This window comes from Egretta garzetta, unplaced genomic scaffold, assembly GCF_000687185.1.
Source record: "Egretta garzetta isolate BGI_Z169 unplaced genomic scaffold, ASM68718v1 scaffold323, whole genome shotgun sequence".
NCBI classification, from domain to species: Eukaryota; Metazoa; Chordata; class Aves; order Pelecaniformes; family Ardeidae; genus Egretta; species Egretta garzetta.
In genome coordinates, this window is record NW_009259435.1 from 4,089,001 (window position 1) to 4,108,726 (window position 19,726).

At 43.0% G+C, this 19,726-nt stretch overlaps 1 protein-coding gene across 2 annotated transcripts in view; it reads right to left on the bottom strand.

The window, feature by feature from the left end:
* The window catches only part of UVRAG (UV radiation resistance associated), a 100,558-nt gene that overhangs the window by 21,678 nt on the left and 59,154 nt on the right, over positions 1–19,726 (bottom strand). For both annotated transcript variants that reach the window (XM_035892690.1, XM_035892691.1), the window contains one exon: positions 327–418. In XM_035892690.1, the coding sequence (XP_035748583.1) occupies positions 327–418 (92 nt within the window). The remainder of the gene's footprint in view (positions 1–326; positions 419–19,726) is intronic.

Consider the following 19,726-nt stretch of genomic DNA (forward strand, 5'->3'; position numbering starts at 1 on the left):
AACACTGGAACAGGTTGCCCAGAGAGGGGGTGGAGGCCCCATCCCTGGAAACATTCCAGGCCAGGTTGGACGGGGCTCTGAGCAACCTGATGTGGTTAGCGGTGTCCCTGCTCCTGCAGGGGGGTTGGACTAGATGATCTCTAGGGGTCCCTTCCAACCCAAAACATTCTATTCTATTCTATCTTACATGGCCTATGTTTTGACGATGTCAGAGTCTTCACCAAACATGCTTAACTCTTTTGAAGAGGAGCTGCTTGTCTGTGAAAAAATTTTTACAGCTATATTTTTTGTAGCATCCCTCTTTCTAATTCTGAAAAAATACTTACCATCTAACCATTAGCCCAAGCTCCATGAAGTTTTTCAGGTTAGGAAGAGTTTGCCTTAGATCTGGAGTACTCAGCCCGTGTTGATATCTAAGCTGCAAGGACAGAAAAACCTAAAATTAGCACAGCTTTCCAAATCCCAGATTCCAATGAACATAATGTTATGGTCAGTTAATTTACCAAGTTTTCAAAGAAAGCGTAGGATAATCAAGTGGTTTCAAGAGATGTATTCCCCTTAAGGAAATGTTCCATTTAATACTCATAACCTTGTATTAGCAAAACCCACCCAAGAACAGGGACAAAATAATCAGTCAATCTGGCTGTTAAACCTCATTACACTTTTTCCGTTTCCAACCTGTAATGGGAGAGCAGCCGCACAGCTTAATAAAAATACAGCCCTTAAGTGAAAAGACAAAATTTCAACACAATGTTCTATATCCACCAAGTCAAAACATTTATTTGTGTGCAAGCATCCTCTGTCATCCCAAATGTATCCGTGTATGCTGGAATCAGTAGTGGAATTACTACAGTGATATCAACTAGTGAAAAATACATACTGCCGCCCAACAGATCTAAATCTGTGTTCCCCACACAGTTTACATCAACGTTTCAACTGCTATTACTCTCATAATTAAACCCAGCGTGCAAATACAGTGCCACGAAGCCAAGAGAAAGGCTTCAAATATCGACTTACATTAACCCAAGTATTAACTCCTATGTGGATGCAAACATAAATTAAAAGATTCAATATCACTGACTCCAGGCAAGCGGCAACTTGCTTCTCCCCTCAGGTTATCAAATGAAGTACGCATGACATAACTGTCGCTGCTGGGAATGATAAACTACTTATTTACTCATTTAAGAAGTCCCCAAACTAAAAATACCTCTGGAAATGGCACATGGAAAGGAAAAAGCGTTTCTTTCTTTCAAGTTTCAGTCTCAAAACTTCAGGGAAATTTATCCCTTGTGGGGTTGAAATGTGAAAAAAAGAATCTTAAAATTCAATATCGTTAAGACTATCGGAATGAAGCAGTAGCAACACGATACGCAGTTCTCAGCAGATGTTAACAGCCCCTGGAAGGCACAGCTGACCTCCAACACACACGTACAGTAACGGCACAGATTCGATACCAACAGAGTGACTTACAATCACAGAATCGTTTAGCTTGGAGAAGACCTTTAAGCTCCCCAAGCCCAACCATTCCCCTAACCCTGCCATCCCACCACTAAACCCTGGCCCTAAGCACCTCGTCCGCCTGGCTTTTAAATACCCCCAGGGATAGGGGACTCGACCCCTTCTCTGGGCAGCCCATTCCAGAGCCTGGCAGCCCTTTCTGTAAAGAAATTTTTCCCAACGTCCAACCTAACCCTGCCCTGGCACAACTTCAGACTATTTCCCCTCATCCTATCATCCATTACCAGGGAGAAGAGGCCAACCCCTGACTTGCTGAAACATGGAACGATCCCACTCAACGTTAAATTCGGTTTTCAGAATTACACACCTGCTTCCATAATTCATGAACGGAAGGTGTAGGCAAGCGCCCTCTACATTAGAAAAATTTCTGACTTCTCCCAAACATTGGACCAATCAGTTTTGCACAGGAAAAGACTCTTGAAATTGGGAATGATTTCTCTGCTTGTCCGAGTTTTAGAAAGAAAAATTGCTTTGGAAGAAAATCATCCTCAGTACTGCATTGTACAACAGTAGGCCATTTATTACGCAGGTTATTATTTCCATATGGACACAGCCAAGTCACATGGTGGGCTTGGATTCATATTTTCTGCTACAATGACAGAACCTGGATTAAGACAACCATACAATATAAATTACTAAATGATCACCACATTCTCCTGATGGGATTACTGTGGATTTGGTTAACCAAAGAACTAGCCTGGGGCAAAAGAAGTTTAAAAAAAAAAAAAAAAAAAGAGCAAGTGAGAGAGAGAAAAATCAAAACCATTACATTTGTTGTTCCTCCTACAATCAAATGTTCATAGAATACCCCTTTATAGTCATCCTTAAATTCTAAGGTTTCAGAGCATGAAAAGAATTGGATTAAGGGATCTCTCTTGTTTCCAACAGCCAAGATCAGAGGAATGCACGAGACACACTCTTGTATCAAAATAGGAGCAAACCCGCTGTTTCTGTGCTAAAACACATTTTCATATTGCAAATTTTGTGAAACCTCTAGAAAAAATTGATTTAACTTCATAAACTGCATTCTATTTTGGCTTTGTAACAGCTTAAAAGCAAAGCACTATTGCCTTGCGTGTCTGTATCGATACAAGCTGACAACGATGTAGTTAGGCAACAAACCTACAAGTAGTTCCAAAAACTGTTGAAAAACTCACCTGCCTTCTAGTCATGGGGGTGGGAAAAATAAAAACCCACAAAAACCCAACAAACCAAACCAGTCAAAGCATCAGAGCCATGAGTTACTTCCCAGGTTTTAGTCTGGTTCCAAAATTACCTTCTCATTAGCGCAACAAGGTCAACTCCTGCTTTGCAGTGGTCTGCAGTGGACTGACGTACCCCAAAAAGAAATCTCTCTACCTCTACTGAACGAGAGAACCTCCTACATGTACAGCACACAGCAAATAGAAGTGCGGAGGGAAAAGAATCATAGAATCATAGAATCGCTTTGGTTGGAAAAGACCTTTAAGATCATCGAGTCCAACCTTTAACCTAACCCTGCCATCCCACCACTAAACCATGTCCCTAAGCACCTCATCTCTCCTTCTTTTAAATACCTCCAAGGATGGGGACTCGACCACCTCCCTGGGCAGCCCATTCCAGAGCCTGACAACCCTTTCAGTGAAGAAGTTTTTCCTAATATCTAACCTAAACCTGCCCTGGCGCAGCTTCAAACCATTCCCCCTCATCCTATCATCTGTTACCAGGGAGCAGAGGCCGACCCCCCCCTCCCTACAGCCTCCTCTCAGGCAGTTGTAGAGGGCGATCAGGTCTCCCCTCAGCCTCCTCTTCTCCAGACTAAACAACCCCAGTTCCCTCAGCCATTCCTCGTATGACTTGTGCTCCAGACCCCTCACCAGCTTGGTTGCTCTCCTCTGGACATGCTCCAGCAATGCAACATCCTTCTTGTAGTGAGGGGCCCAAAACTGAACACAGTATTCGAGGTGAAGAAGAAAAAAAAAAAAAAGAAAAAAGATATTTCTGTTGTACTTAAGAGAGCAGAACTCTTCTTCCTCCTGCTCTGTTCCTCTGATGATGATGCATCACTAGCAAGGGCTGGGTTTTTTTCCCCAACCTGTAAAGCATTTCTTATACACCTTTCCTTAAATGTAATATTTTTTAACAGCCAACCCCACACATACATGGATAGTTACTCATCCAAGAAATAGCAGGACACTGACCAACAGTAACAACCATCACCCATGAGCCGTTACAATGGGATTCATACAAGTACCCTTTGACATCAAAATCTATTTTAAAAAGGGAAAAATTTAGGGAGAGGACAGCTACTTTGCCCATGAGAATTAAAAGGAACTTCAAGATAGAGCTTAGCATTGCAGAACTAAAAAAAAGAATGCGGGGAACAAGGGGGGGGAGAAGGCGGGGGGAGAAGAACAGTGAAACACGATGTCTTGGTCAGAAAACAAAAGCAGAAAGAGGTGACCGTCTGCTGTCTTGATTCTCCTAAGAAAATGAGTTCATGTTTCAATTGTCGCTATTAAACATCACCTCTGCCCGCCCCGCGCAAAGCTTCTGAAGGAACCTAGTCTCATTTGCAAAAGCAATATTTTATTTAAAGATTAGATTGTTCCTTCAGGATATTACAGACCTGGCCATCCAAAGAAAATGTGCCTGTTTTAATTCGAGTGAACAAGTGTCCAAGATTTGTGTTCACATTTATTTATGACTGTGTATTCCCCACAGGACCATGAGTAAATCATTAACGATGTTCAAGTAATAAAATATTAACCGCCACTTCCTTACAAATATTTAGCTCCTATATACAGCTCTGTTTTCCCAAGTGCCGTGTGAAATGTTACTTGATGGAACAAAACCACGTAGTAAACATGAACTGGACGACAAATAAGCCAAAGACATGAGACTTCAGACAGGAGTCTGAGCTGCTCTCATACCAGTTACCAGCAACACGTACTCCACAGAAACAAGCAGTGGATGAGACGTGTTGTATTTTATGAAGAGTTCTCTAGTCTGGAGCAGAGGAGGCTGAGGGGAGCCCTCATCGCTCCCTACAACTGCCTGAGAGGAGGGGGGAGCCGGGGGGGTCGGGCTCTGCTCCCAGGGAAGGGGCGATGGGACGAGGGGCAGCGGCCTCAAGTTGTGCCAGGGCAGGGTGAGGTTGGCCATGGGGAACAATTCCTTCCCCTTGGGGCTGTCAGGGGCTGGAAGGGGCTGCCCAGGGAAGGGGTCGAGTCCCCAGCCCTGGGGGGATTTAACAGGCGGGCAGAGGTGGTGCTGAGGGCCAGGGTTTGGGGGTGGGATGGCAGGGGTAGGGGAACGGTTGGGCTGGGGGAGCTTAAAGGGCTTTGCCAACCTAAACAATTCTGTGATTCTATGATATTTAAGGCAGGGAGGGGAATCTCACTTTGTAATTTCTTTCAACTGCACAGATTTATTCCTTTTACTCATCTCTAAAAGAAATTTTCAACATTTTATTGTACTTTGTTGCTTTGGATGCTGTGTTATTTAATTAGATACGTAAAGAAGCCACTAGTAAACTGTAGCTAGAAAAAAACCATAATACATATTTATGTTTCTGCAGGATTTTAGAAAACAAGTAGAGGTTCATTCAACTTGATTCCTTTCTCAGAAAACCTGTATCCCAAACCTCTGACAGTGCAAATGCTGTGGGATAAACTTAAGAATTTCAGCATTACGAAAAGGCTTTGAAAAGGGGATCAACAGTATTTATAGCTGTCGGTAGGTAACTGCCTAGCCTGCTGTTGTAATTCTGAAGGCTTTTGTTTGTTCTAAGACAATTTCAGGACGTACCTGTACAGAAGAGTCTGAGGAAAGAAGAGATTAAGTTTATATTAAGGCCAACTCTACCTCTATAGAAGACCAGCCTATCATACTGGCAGGCATTTGATATTATACTTGCTATTTACTCCAACATCACAGAAAACCAAGACCAGGTTGGACGGGGCTCTGAGCAACCTGATGTGGTTAAAGGTGTCCCTGCTCCCTGCAGGGGGGTTGGACTGGATGGCCTCTGGGGGTCCCTTCCCACCTAAAACATTCTATGATTCTATGAAAACCATAAATGTTGAAATAAGCTGCATTTTCAACAGTGGTTGTCACGAGTGAAAGGTAGATTTATTCTTAAAACTTGTATTAGCTTTCCAATAAAATGTTTAGACACTTAATTTCCATCAAAGACTAAGAAAATTGTTCCAGCTAACACAACCACAATATTAGCCGTAGGTAAGGCATGACAAATAAATTAAAAGTTAACTCCTAAAAAGCCAGGCATAATTGGTTTAGACTCTTTAGGAAGAAAAAAAAAAAAAACCAAAAAGTAATACCCAGTTGCTCCAGTTTCTACCTGCATTTCCTTCTGGGCCATGGTTTAAACTTCTACTGGAAAGAAATCGTCTGTCCTCAGCAATGAATCAGCTCCATCCTGAGCATCTCTAAACCGCTCCTGCCATCCAAGCCTCTTCCAAGTAATTTATTTTGTCAACTGGACTGTTATTCTCAATTAAAATCATGTCAGACAACATACAAGCTTACCACCTTTCTAAAGGCAGCAATTCCACAATAAAACATTCATCAAATCACAGCCAGTGTAGCTACCTCATTTGTTAACCAATTAAAACACAAACCTGCAAATGTTCAGTTACTCTCCCATAATGTCCACAAGATAGAAGTACTAGAACTATTACAGTTTTTAAAATAACCTTCCTTAAAAAGAAACCATTTAGCTATCTTTCTATGTCTGGGCAATACCAGACAGCACCCAAGATGGGGACAATCTTTTTAGCAGGGACAGCTGTGACAGGACAAGGGGGGATGGTTTTAAACTAAACCAGGGTAGGTTTAGACTGGATCTAAGGAAGAAATTCTTTACAGTGAGTGTGGTGAAACACTGGAACAGGTTGCCCAGAGAGGTGGTGGAGGCCCCATCCCTGGAAGCATTCAAGGCCAGGTTGGACGGGGCTGTGAACAACCTGACGTGGTTAAAGGTGTCCCTGCTCCTGCAGGGGGGTTGGACTGGATGGCCTCTAGGGGTCCTTTCCAACCGAAACCATCCTATGATTCTATGATCAAAATTAGGGCTTTTGCCACTAAGGGGCTGCCTCTGAAGAAAAAAAAAAAAAACAAAAAAAAGACAATATCCTGCATTTACATGCAAAGAAGAATAGCCCATTTCCTATACTAATTCCTGTAACAGTATTTAATGACTAATGCTGTACAAGCATATACATCTATTCCAGCCAGAATCCACCGAGTACCTTGACTGGAATATCCTTTTTTGGGAGCGCAGAATGGCTCCAATTCTGAACTCATCTGTTCATCATTTACCATATTGTTTCCCCAGCCATATCCATCTTGTCCTAAGACATGTGGAAACATTCTTACAGTTCAGACTATGTTAATAAAGTTCGAATTTTTTTTGTACATGTTATGCATAACACCCGAGTCCACACTGAAACCTCCAGCATTTGTGGGCTTCCCTTAGTCTCTACTGCAGGCAGCTGGTCCTTGATGTTGTAGCACCGTCTGCATCTATCCAAGAGGTTGACCCAACCTACTACTACACTATGCAAGCTCATGTACTGTTAAAGCAGTCAAAAGCAATTTTGAGTTATTTTCAGTTAAATGAGGAGGTTTTCTTGATAGCATCAAGCATTCAAAAGGACATCTGCTCCACAAATGTGAAAACCCACAAACAAAAATAGAAGCAAAAGTGTACTTTCAATCAAGCTCGCAGCATTGGTTAGAAGCCAAGCATTTACATAAGGTTTTCAGAGGATGTCAAATGCTGGGACCGAAATATAAAATGCAAGTTTTAATAAAATGACATAGTTAATTGTTTTACAAGATCCTGGATGACTTTTCAGAGTATGAAGGATCACTGGCTGGGATTCAGATGACTAAGCACTGCAATAATGAAAACAGAAAGTGTTGTTATAATGCCTGTTGCTATATAAACAACCTTGGGGGATCAGTGAAATAATGCCTGCTGCTATATAAACAGTTGTGTGTGTTTATACCTTTTGGGGGAAATTATAAAATTTTAGATTATTTGCACTTTTAACATGTTGCTTCCCTTTGTTTCATTTAATCTAGCTAGCTGTTCTAGCTCTGAACAGCTACGCAGCTTTACTGAGAAAACCCTTAAGCCTTAGCATTAGTGAAACTCGTTGTGGTATCAATTAGCTCTTTAGATAGCGTATCTTAAAACTAAACATTTAAAATTCATTTTCGTTTTTCATATTTAAAAGTCTGTCAGGCTGGATCTGGCACGGTTTGGAGGTAAATCTGACCAAGGCACTTTTTTTTTTTTTTTTTTATTTAAGCTTCTTGGGGAAGTAGGAGAGAAAAATGCAACAGAGCAAGCACTGTGATTATAACAAGTCTTTAAGTCCTCAACCTTGCTTTCAAGAAGGAGCAAATGGAGGACTGCCACAGCAGTGACAGCCCTCATCCGAACCAGAGGGAGTGCTCAAATGTGCAGTTATTTTTATGGAAATGCTGACTTGTATCTTGATATGCCAACGCCTGCCTCCTTCTCCCAAGGGGCTGTGCAGAGGTCCACCCTGAAAAGCAGATGTTTACTTTGCAATTCTTCTAAGAGTACTAAACTAACAAGAAAAACAAGTTACATCAACAGCCTTGAAGACCCGTGTCCTTCATTAATCCATCGGGCACATGCTTTAAAGTCCCTCAAGCTGGCCCAGCGTGCTTAAAAAAGCCTTCATTAAAGCCACCTTAAAGGACTCCCATCACAATTTCGATTTAGCAATAACAGATAAGGCATGCAAACAGCAATCAAAGCTGGAGATACCAATTCCATTTTCTGCTGTCCCTTCTTTATGCTTCTTACAATCACGCTGTTATTTTTAAAATGTGCTTAGTCTGAACTAGCTTGGTTCCCCCCCAACCCCGTGCTATTTTCAAGGTTGAGGCTGCTATCAATAAGAAATTCTCCTCTCCTCTTACTTTCATCTGTAACACTGATAACTCAGTTGAGATGCTGTAAAGTCACCGGTCCAAGACAGCCAATACTACAGTTAGGAAATTTTGACCTCTGCATTATGGTTGTCTACGCACGTTAGGTTAGCATGGAGCTCGAACTGATCCAGCTCTTACAACCTGCATTAAATTCATATGGTAACTTTTTCTCGCCCACTGGTTCTTGCTAGCCCAAGAACAGCCCATCTCCTTTCCTCTCTACTCAGGCTGGAGAATTTTAATTCACCTCTACCTGAAAGGCAGGGGAAATTCATGCATGAAATCGAAGTATAGGAGTGATTCTGCAGTGAGCAGGGAAACGACGTTCTCATCTGATCACAGATCAAATTCCATTCTACCTTCTTTGATTTACCTTAGGATTATATTAAGCTGCTTCTGCCCCTCACATCCCCCAAGATACAAAGCCTGATGATTATTCAAACACAAGCAGCAGCCTGGATGCTAACACTCAGCAACTTGCAACATTCTGCCAAACGCTGGTGAAGTAGTTTTCTTCTAATTTCTAAAACTGAAGTGTGATAATAGGCAATATTTAATGCTGGATCTTGGTTTCACAGCAATAGCGCTTATTGGAGATAGACCACAAGAAAATAAGGAAATAGGAGTACGTGTTTGAGTACATGCAGAACACACTTGTAGAACTAAACATTTAGATGAGCCAAAAGCTGCGTTTCCTCCAGGACTCTCTCGCTCGTATTTATGAAGTCCTTCCTGCGAGTAAACACAATACCCCTCCAGAGAGGTCTCAAACATTAGTCTTTGTGGTTCGAGCCTGGTGTCCCAGTAAGGATATGGGAAACCATCGTCAAAAGATGGGCTGGGGGGAACAGCCGCTTTACATAAGTGAAGTATTCCTGTAAAATCTGGTGGTTAGTGGGCTCGTTATAAAAATAACATATATGGGCCTCCTTGCCCATAAGGGTGCCTCTCATATACCATGACCATTTTACAGAAAGGACCTTAAAAAAAGCAATTTAGAAGATACAGCAAGCACTGGCCTCAGAAAAGCTTCCCCCCTCTCCCCAGTGAAGCACTCAAATAACTAAAAGCATGTTTACCATTCGGCTGTAGTCTTGCTGCATTAGAGCTTGATGAGATGAAACTATACAGCATAACCTTTCCAGGTTCCGGTCAGAACTTCTTAAAAACGCCTCGGTATCACAAAGTGATGGTTATTGGATTATAAGACATGGGCACACTTACTTCCTATGACCTCATTCCTCCTGAACTCTTGTATGAAAAAATCATTACCTCAGGCACAGAACGAAAGGTCAGACGTGCAAAAAGGCAGAAGGAGAAAGACAAGTAACATTTTGTACCTCCATCACAAACATGAAGCTTTCTTCATGCGTTTGGCTCCCCAAGCATAATTTTGCACTGCATGAGGACACCCGAAGTTTACTTCTTACCTACAAACACCAAAGGGGCAACAGTCTCAGGAGTGTACAGGTAGGTACAGTGAATTCACCCGCCTTGTCCTGGCTGGAAATCGGAATGAATATAGCACAGAGCCCAAACTCTTCTCAGCCAGGCTTGAAAAGCTGCATGGCTGCAGCGGGGCTATCCCATCAGCTCGGGTGGCAGGTGAACATCCACACCCAAGCCTGTGAACTTCTCTCTGCTAGTGATGAGGTTTCAGACTTAGATATAAGGAAGAAATTTGTTACGATGAAGTTGGTGAAACACTGGCCCAGGTTGCTCAGAGGGGTGGTAGATGCCCCATCCCTAGACACATTCCAGGTCAGGCTGGACGTGGCTGTGAGCAACCTGATCTGGCTGGAGATGCCCCTGCTCATGGCAGGGGGTTGGACCGGGTGACCTTTAAGGGTCCCTTCCAACCCAAACCATTCTGTGATCACTCAATGACAGTTCAGAGCAATACAATAAAGTTTCCAAATAGGTTTGGGGAAATTTACATCTGGTCCTACTCACGCCTTCAACATTTATTCATTACCTTTATGCTTTGAGAAATCCCCTCCAAACCCAGGCATTCTTCCCGTTTGGCATCAGTCTAGTTTTACCTTGTACCTTAAGATGTTGCAGGGAAGGAACCCGCAGAATTGTTTCAGTGTGCATGAACAACGCACTCCATTAGGCACCGCAAACACAAAGTCCTTCAGCTATTTCTGCTTTTATGCCATGTTGGGAAAGCCCTTGTTTTAAAATGGAGCATTTGGCAGTTTTTCTAAAGAATTCATCCAGGTTAGTGAAACCTGCTCCTTCAGGTGAAAAGGCTCTTGCTTTGAGAAAGCATTACTCAAAGACCAAGTGATTTGGCCCATGCCATAGAGCCTAAATGTAGGAAAAATTTAGGGATTCTCAGCTCCCAGCCCCATGTTTCCCCTAAGCTGAACTGCTCCCAGGCATCCATTATGCTACTTTTAATGGGCAAAGGAGATTGACTTCTGAAAAAAAGACAAGATTTTCAATCAAGTGTGAAGACCTCTCATTCAAGGAGTACAGAATCAATAGTTTAACCTCTGTAAGACCTGTTTCCCATCAGGATAACACCGTCAATTCAGTGAACGCCAAGTAGCACTAAGACAGCCCGAAACTGGAAATCATTTCTCATATGACGGAGCATATTTCAAACTTAAAAGCAGAGGTCAGGGAGCATTAAACCAAGGTCTGGCCAGCCATGGCCTTCCTGAAAACAACTAGCAACTTGTATTTGCTAAAATGAACCAGCTTTTTTCTTTTTTTTTTTCCTATTTACTCAATATTAGTTTGAGAAATATTCACATGAATTATGCACGAGGCCAGCAAAGACAGACACACTATCCCCTTTAGTATTTCCAGTCTCTTGAAAAACAAAATACTTTCAAGCTCTGGTTTTCCAAGCATTCTGGACTGATCAAAAAGTAAATGAGCCAATACAGATCAGACACTTCTATTCCTTTTGTTAGAGAACAACTTGCTCTGAACTTCAACCACAGTATATAATAAGCCTGAAAGGCATTTATGGACAAGTAAGCAGCTGTGTCATACTCAAAACCTTCAAAACAGGATTTGTGCCCTGATGTGCCAAATCGTATGCATAGAAGTACAAGATAAACCCTGCCTCACGGAGCACAAAACATAGATGTTAAACTATACAACAGAAGAATCATAAAATCCTTTAGGTTGGAAAAGACCTTTAAGATCATCAAACCCAACCGTCCCCCTACCCCTGCCATCCCACCCCCAAACCCTGGCCCTCAGCACCGCCTCTGCCCGGCTGTTAAATCCCCCCAGGGGTGGGGACTCGACTCCCTACAGCCTCCTCTCAGGCAGTTGTAGAGGGCGATCAGGTCTCCCCTCAGCCTCCTCTTCTCCAGACTAAACAACCCCAGCTCCCTCAGCTACTCCTCGTGAGACTTGTGCTCCAGAACAAAGGCTGTGCGTAGATGAAGAAGTAAAAATACCAGAAGCTCAGCAAAAAAAAAGTCACTTGCTTGCTCACGATAGATAAGAGTAATTTTTATGCATTAAACAAGCAAGATTTCAGGAAACGAAATGTGTTTGAGCATTTTTTTTTTCCCCCATTAAGAGATGGCAACATGGCAGAAAGTAAAGGAGGCTCCTGAAGGAAGAGACAGGCTCACAGATGAGGTCCACGAATTCTACAGGTGTTAACACTTCATATCTGAAAGTCAAGCTTTGTCTCCAGAGCACACACCCTACTCAATAGGAAAAATTATACACCACATCTTTTCCTACACTAACACACTGTGCATGGCTTGGTAACAGACTTCCCACTCCCCTATCTCTTCCAATTTCAAAATGTAGTGCTTATATATATCTTCCAAAGCAGTTTAACTTGGGAAATCACATGTGTTTATATCAGTTTAACTATATCAGGAATCCATTTTCATTTTGATGACTAAATTTTGATTCCATTTTAAACACATGCTCCTTTTTTTTTAAAAAAAAAACCCAAACACTTAAGTCAGCTGAAGAGTTAATGCAGAGAGACGATGACAGCTACGTAGTACACAAGTGATCTAACACACAGAGCATGCTTGCAGGGGGTGGACCCCAAAATGATTTTGGAGAAGTGGCCCTAGGCACAGCTGGTGATGCCACTTCTCCTATTCCACCCAACCATGTTCTTCACCCCACCTCATCTGCTCCTCCAGCGCTGCCGGGACTCAAGCTGCAGGTGCAGTGATCAGTACAGGTTGGAGAGCCAAGATCTGCTCCTCCATAGAGCAAGTTAACATTGGCCTTTGCTGATCAAATTGCCTGCGGGCAAGGATAGGCAGGTTTTCATCTGAATGAAAGGGTGACTGTTGTTACAGCTAATCCAGTCTCATTGCAACCTATTTTATCTTGGCATGGGCGATAGGAAAGGAAAAAAAGAAAACCTTCCAACAAGTTCGCAAAAAACATATGTAAATTCCCCAATTCTAAATGATCTGGCTAGGTATCAGCCCATTGCTACCCTAGGAGACTTTCAGGAATGAAACCTCTCCTAAAAGCTTTTGGCTCTATGCAGCTGGAGAAGGTACTTTGTGGTTTTTCAGGTGCAGTCCCTTCCTCTTAACATTAAAATGAATGCTTGGCACTTTACAAGATGAGGACTCAACTCTGGCTTCAACCTGTGCTCTTTCAAGAACACTTTTCCCTATGCAGTTAAATTGGCCGCAGATTCAGACAGTGCATTCTTTCTGAACTGTACGTTTTATGGTCTTAGTTTAGGGGCCTCATAAAAGATGTAGTGTGCAAGTCACAGTATCCTACACTCAAAGGGTCATAACCACTGCATCTACACCGATACCCACAGAACTCTTTAAGACACTTCTGCTCGGTAGTGTTTATTGCCAAAACAAATTTCTAGTCCTAACATTTCTGCCGTTCAACTTCCCATGGAAAAGTTTAATAGTTGCTATTATAAAGTTGATTTTCTCACATGTTAGATAGCCTAATAGAGCCAGGAACTGGACATCTTGCCTCATTTCACGTTTAAGAGCTGAATTTCAGTTCAGTTTTTTTTTTAAATATGGCACCAGTACATACACATTCAACTTTTATTCCATGCAGCTATTAGAAAGATATCAGCTTGACTGCGACTAAAGTACGTCAAGACGCATTTTGCTTTTCTTCTACGCTTCTGTGAGTGTTACTTACCTCGTGCATTAGACAAGCAATTGAAACAAAAAACTGCCATTCCTGGGAGAGCAGCGTTGGCTGATCAACATCTGTAGCAGGTTACATAAAGCACGTAAACGTCGTCTGCCACCATGTGGACACAGCAACTCTGGGCACACGAAAGGAGGGCTAGATGCAAGTTACTTGCTTGGATCTGTATTACGTTGATGTGAAAACAAACATCCTTGGGGGAACTGATGAAAGATTGTTTGAGTGATTTTTTTGTGTCAAATAGCAAAGTTCATCTGTTGCTAATGACTGTCAGATGAAAGCAGAACTATTCTTTGGCCAGGGCTGAGCAAATCATGCCAATGTGAATAGGAATATCAGACTAACATCACTCAACAGTTGTCTGACAAAACAAATCAAGCCTGGATCAGAAGAGAAGCCTTGCCTTGTGAGGCGATCATGAGCACGCATTCAACGTGAGCAGAAAAAACCCCCTTAATTCGTGCAGTGTAACAAATCAAAAAAAGATTTCACAAAACCTGGAAGCGATGCCTGGGAAAGTACGCTCCAACTGCCACCAACTGCAGAGCCTCCCTGACAGACACCAGCGATGAATTGGGGTAAGACTAGACACAATCCCTCCTTAGCTTGGCCCTAGGGAATTAAAAAGTTGTAGAACAGTCCGAATTCATTTGATACCCAGTTTTGCAAATCTCCTTTCAAGAGCCAGCAGTTTAGGCAAGGACAGAACACCACCATTTCTGAGGCCATGTCCACTAAAGCCAGATGGGGGCAGTGACCGAGGTCACAGCAGGAACAAGACTCAAAGGGGTCTCGCAGTGATCATAGTTCTGGTTTCTGCTTTCTATAGGGAAGCTGGGCTGATGCTCAGAATAAGAAATCCCAAAGATCAAAAGACAAATGAAACTTCCACCCCCTTTGGTGGCTGACCAACATACCAAATCATCATTTAATACTCAGAGTTACAAAAAAGTTGATTGTCCTGTGCAATAAAATAGCTGCAGTGAATCCCCTTCTGGCTGGGACCAGAAGAAACTAGCTCTACAGCTATAAATCAATTCTTTCCTCTCCAAGCAATCTTGCAACTGGATGAAGAATAGTGACTGTCAAGTTTCATGCAAGAGACAACCTCTTGTATACCTAAAGGAATTGGAAGTTTCATGAACAAGATGGTCATGCTCTCTTCAATGGCTACACACGTATGGGTTAGAAATAACAACCAGTACAGGAAAGAGACCATGTAATATCATCTTGTATATAGCTTTGGGCCAGGTGTTCTCCAGCAGTGACACTGTGCGTGCTCACTAAGGACTCACCCTCAGGAAGGATGGTCACTAAAATAAGTTCATCTATTCCTATGTAATGAAGAACCTACACTGAAGTCAAGCACAAGCAATCAAGGCTCTGGGAACGAAGGAAAGAGATCACAAAAACAGCCAGTAAGGAGCAACAAAGCTGCTTTCTTTCTACAGGCCCAAGACTTGAAACTCAAAGCCACTCCACTCTCACCCACCCACGCTCTAAGGTTAAAAAAAAAATAAAAAATTAAAGAGCTGAGAGGAAAAAACCTGGAGCACCAAGACCACGGCTCAAGAACTTGTGAAAGCTCAGCTTAGCAAGGTTCATGTCTATGCCCTAGCTGAGCCGCGTGCCACATGTGTTGTGTTCAGAGCGATGACAACTCTCTGAGATGCCACCTTGCCCATGCTGTGCGTTTGCTCATCACCCAACAAAACCCCTCACAACACATCAACGAGTTCCTAATATTCATCCACTGTAACAGGAGGTTTTCACAGTGCAATCTCAACTCCTCTACTGTGAAAACCAATGCAAGAGTTCATTTCATTTCCCTATGAAAGCCTCACGTGCCTCAGATACTCCACACACAACCATAACTTAGCAGCTGCAGAGTTTGTGGGGCCACCTACCTACCAAATGATCTCTCAGTGCCTGATGCTTTCGAGAGCCGAGCAATTCACTCCCATTTTTAGCAACCATATTGTGCTTCACCTTAGACAGTTCTGTGGAATGACAGTGATTTTTTTGTTGTTGATATTATTAGACATAATTCACTAATTTCCCTTTGAAAAAACTAACACATTTGTATGTTCGTTAGAGTCGAAGAACTGAAATCTTAAGTGGAAATTTATGGTCTTACCTAATATTATCCAACATAAAAAGCTACTCTGTGAACTTCGTGAGGGATTCAATTTTACAAACAGAAAATATGGGGATTGAAACAATTTGTGCTCACGTACAGATGGAAGTTATTATGAACTCTCGGAATTAACACACATTGTTTTGACTTTGGAATGTAACAGCAAAGCAAGTTTCTCCAAATAAATGCTCTACCAAGCTAGCACTGAGCTGCTTCTAATTCCAGCTGAATTCTCCCGAGTGCAAGATGTGGTTTTCATTGTTATTATCCTGCTGTTTTACAAAACAGTACCACTTTATCTCTAGAAGAGTTTTTATTTCAGTAATTTTACTTAATATCAACCCAGTCTCACTTCTTCCCCCACTCACATTTCTCCTTGCCGCCAGAACTCCAGGAAAAAATTGTGAAAGGAAAAAAAGAAAAAAAAGGAAACAAACCCGTGAAACCAGGGAAGCCTATACAAATCCTTTCAAGTCTTTCTTCACGATAATACAAGTCTTTCTGGGCTCACTGTTTCTCACCCACAATCAAGACTTGCATGAATGATTCGAGTCAGGCGATGGAGACCCCAGCTCTGCTCTTCTCGAGTCAGCACTGTTCCTCCTAGACACTTCCAATCTTCCCACAGCAGACAGAGGGAATTAAGCAACCGAACCACATTTATTCACGACAGAATAATTTGCAGGACTGATTCTTGAATTAAGGCCAACACCTTTGGGCCTTAAAAGGATTCCCTCACAGGTTGTGATGATCTAGAGACAGGAGGCAGCCGCTCACTCTCCATCCAACCTTAATTATTTTTCACACATTCACATGAACTAAGCATATCTGCAAGCCTCTCTCGAAGCAGCCTTAAGATCTTCCTCAAGCTACTTAAATTAACAGTTCCAGCCTCCAGTAGGACACACAAAGGATTCAAACAATCTAAGGTTTCTAGATCAAGCCAGCCCTTGAGTACAAACATTTTGTGATGTATTTCTACACGTTCTCTACCTGTTCTGCTTTCACGACATAATTTGGCCTTGGCAGAACTACAAAAAGCTGCAGTATTTGACCAGGGACATCAAAACAAAGGTGACTACAACCATTTATACGGACTTCAGTAACACTTTCCTGATGAAATAAGTAGTAGAAGCCCCCCCACAATTCTGATTTACTATTACTACGTTTTTATATTCATAGAATCATAGAATGTTTTGGCTTGGAAGGGACCCCTAGAGGTCACCCAGTCCAACCCCCCTTGCAGGGAGCAGGGACACCTTTAACCACATCAGGTTGCTCACAGCCCCGTCCAACCTGGCCTGGAATGTTCCCAGGGATGGGGCCTCCACCACCTTTCTGGGCAACCCCTGCCAGGGTTTCACCACCCTCATTGTAAAGAATTTCTGCCTTAGATCCAGTCTAAACCTACCCTGGTTTAGTTAAAAACCATCCCCCCTTGTCTTGTCACAGCTGGCCCTACTAAAAAGATTTTCCCCACCTTTCCTATGGGCTCCTTTTAAGTACTGAATGGCCACAATCAGGTCTCCCCGCAGCCTCCTCTTCTCCAGGCTGAACACCCCCAACTCTCCCAGCCTGGCCTCATAAGAGAAGTGCTCCAGCATTCAACAGCATACAATGTCAAGCATTAACATGTGAACCACTGGTGTTGCACAAACCACTTCAAAGTCTGGCCATTGACTACTCTAGCTTGTACCAGCACCAGTAACCTCAGGGAAGTTTGGAAACTTTTTTATATAAATATATACTTAAAGTCTTCATTTACTTTTATGAGTTTAAATACGTGCCAGTGATTTCAGAAACCAACTGCAAGGACTTGGAAGGCAACATGGGTGAGTGACCGTGTGTTCAACTGTCCACAGTCATTCAGAAATAAGACAAGAACAAAATCAGAACGAGATATTTCAGCAGGTCTGACAGCGGCAACGTCGCAGAGACAAGTCAAAGAGAAAAACAGGAAAATAAGTCAAGTGGTGACAGTTACTATAAAGGAAGATACTACAGGCACAAGGGCCAACTAGCCCAGACTACAGAAATAACAGAAAGGCTACCAAGTCGGGTTCGATGAAGCGTTCGTCATTTCAGTCAAGAAAGAAGCACGGAGCACTTGCACCACGGAACTGAACGGCAAACTCCAGAATAGGAACAAACGCTTGAAAGGCTGAAAAGCAAAGCGAGCGGCATCATGACTCACAAGTTACGGAATGAACTAATGTATTTACAGAAGGAGAGATTAAGGAAAGCATTGATTTGATAGTAATGGAGAGAAAAAGCTATCAAAGCATTTGAAGGAGAAGCATTTAATCCCTTTTTCTCACTAGTCTTCCCTATGAAAGTCAAGTGTGAACAGCTGGCTGCCATTATTAATACCAGCAACAAAGAGCCACAGTTTTATTAACAGCTTGGTTAAGTGAATTTCCAAGATTAGAAGGACTTGATTAACTTCATCTTAAGATATTTTTGCCTTTAAGTAATTTCAGAGCCATTGGAGGTTATCTTCCAAAATACACTAAGCTCGGGCAAGATACCAGAAGTCTGGAAAATGGTAAATGCAATCCAAGCTTAAAAAACAAACAACAGAAAAAGGCCCAGAAGCTTTACTTCAATTTGGGGCAGGGAAAGGGGGAAAAGCGGTGGAAGCAAGAACTGGAAAGACAGACCAAACAACTAGAAACTAAGCATAAAAAAGATGAGGATTTTTTAAGAATAAAACTGTCAGAGCGATCTAATTTCAAGCCTTACAGGTTACAAACAGGTTAGAAACTGAAATGTCATATTTCTGTTGGAATTTAAGTAAATCTCTTGGCACTTTATGGTGTAATATGCTTGCAAACATGCTGGGGAAATGGGATATTGATGAAGTATGAATGAATACAGAGCAAGTAAGTGCTCTTTGGGTGTAATTAAACAATGGTTCACTGCTGAGCATGGAAGTCCTAGTGAAGCGGGGCTCCACCTGGGTCTAGGCTTTACCTCAGTTCTATTGAGTATTTTAATTAGGTGACCTGGACAGAGAATAGGCCCACATGGAGAGAGCAAAAAGCTGAGACTGAGTTCTCAACCTACCTTTCCCCATCTTCTAGAGTGATGTCACCAAATCAGACATGATTGAGAAAAAAGGGGCATCTAAAGTACATTCAAGGTACAGCATCCAAAACTGAGTCACCTGAACAAATTCAGAATGGACTATTCTGTTGCTGTGCAGAAGAGACTTGGGGCTGCTGGTTGCACTGAATCACAAAATTCACTGTTTCAGGCTGTTAAGAGTACAAATCTACCGGAACATAATGAACTGGAAAAAAAAAAAATTAATAGACCTGCGAAGCATTTCTCCCATCCTACTCGATGTTTTGAAGGCAACAGTTGCACAGTTTTGGGCAATGCACTTCAAGAAGGATGTGAATTAGATGGAGAATAGGAGACAACAAGAACGTGGAGAAATTAAGAGACATTATATGAGACATTTGAGGCCAGTTGTATGAGGGTCAACAAGGCCAAGGGCCAGGTCCTGCCCTGGGGTCACCACAACCCCACACAACGCTACAGGCGTGGGGCAGAGGGGCTGGAAAGCTGCCCGGCAGAGAGGAACATGGGGGTGTTGGTCGACAGGCGGCTGAGTATGAGCCAGCAGGGTGCCCAGGTGGCCAAGAGGGCCAACAGCATCCTGGCTTGTATCAGGAGTGGTGTGGCCAGCAGGAGCAGGGCAGGGACCGTGCCCCTGTGCTGGGCACTGGGGGGGCTGCCCCCCAAATGCTGGGGTCAGGGTTGGGCCCCTTCCTCCCCGAAGGACCTGGGGGGGCTGGAGCGTGTCCAGAGAAGGGCAGCGGAGCTGGGGAGGGGTCTGGAGCCCCAGGCTGCTGGGGAGCGGCTGGGGGAGCTGGGGGGGTTCAGCCTGGAGCAGAGGAGGCTGAGGGGAGCCCTCATCGCTGCCTACAACTGCCTGAGAGGAGGGGG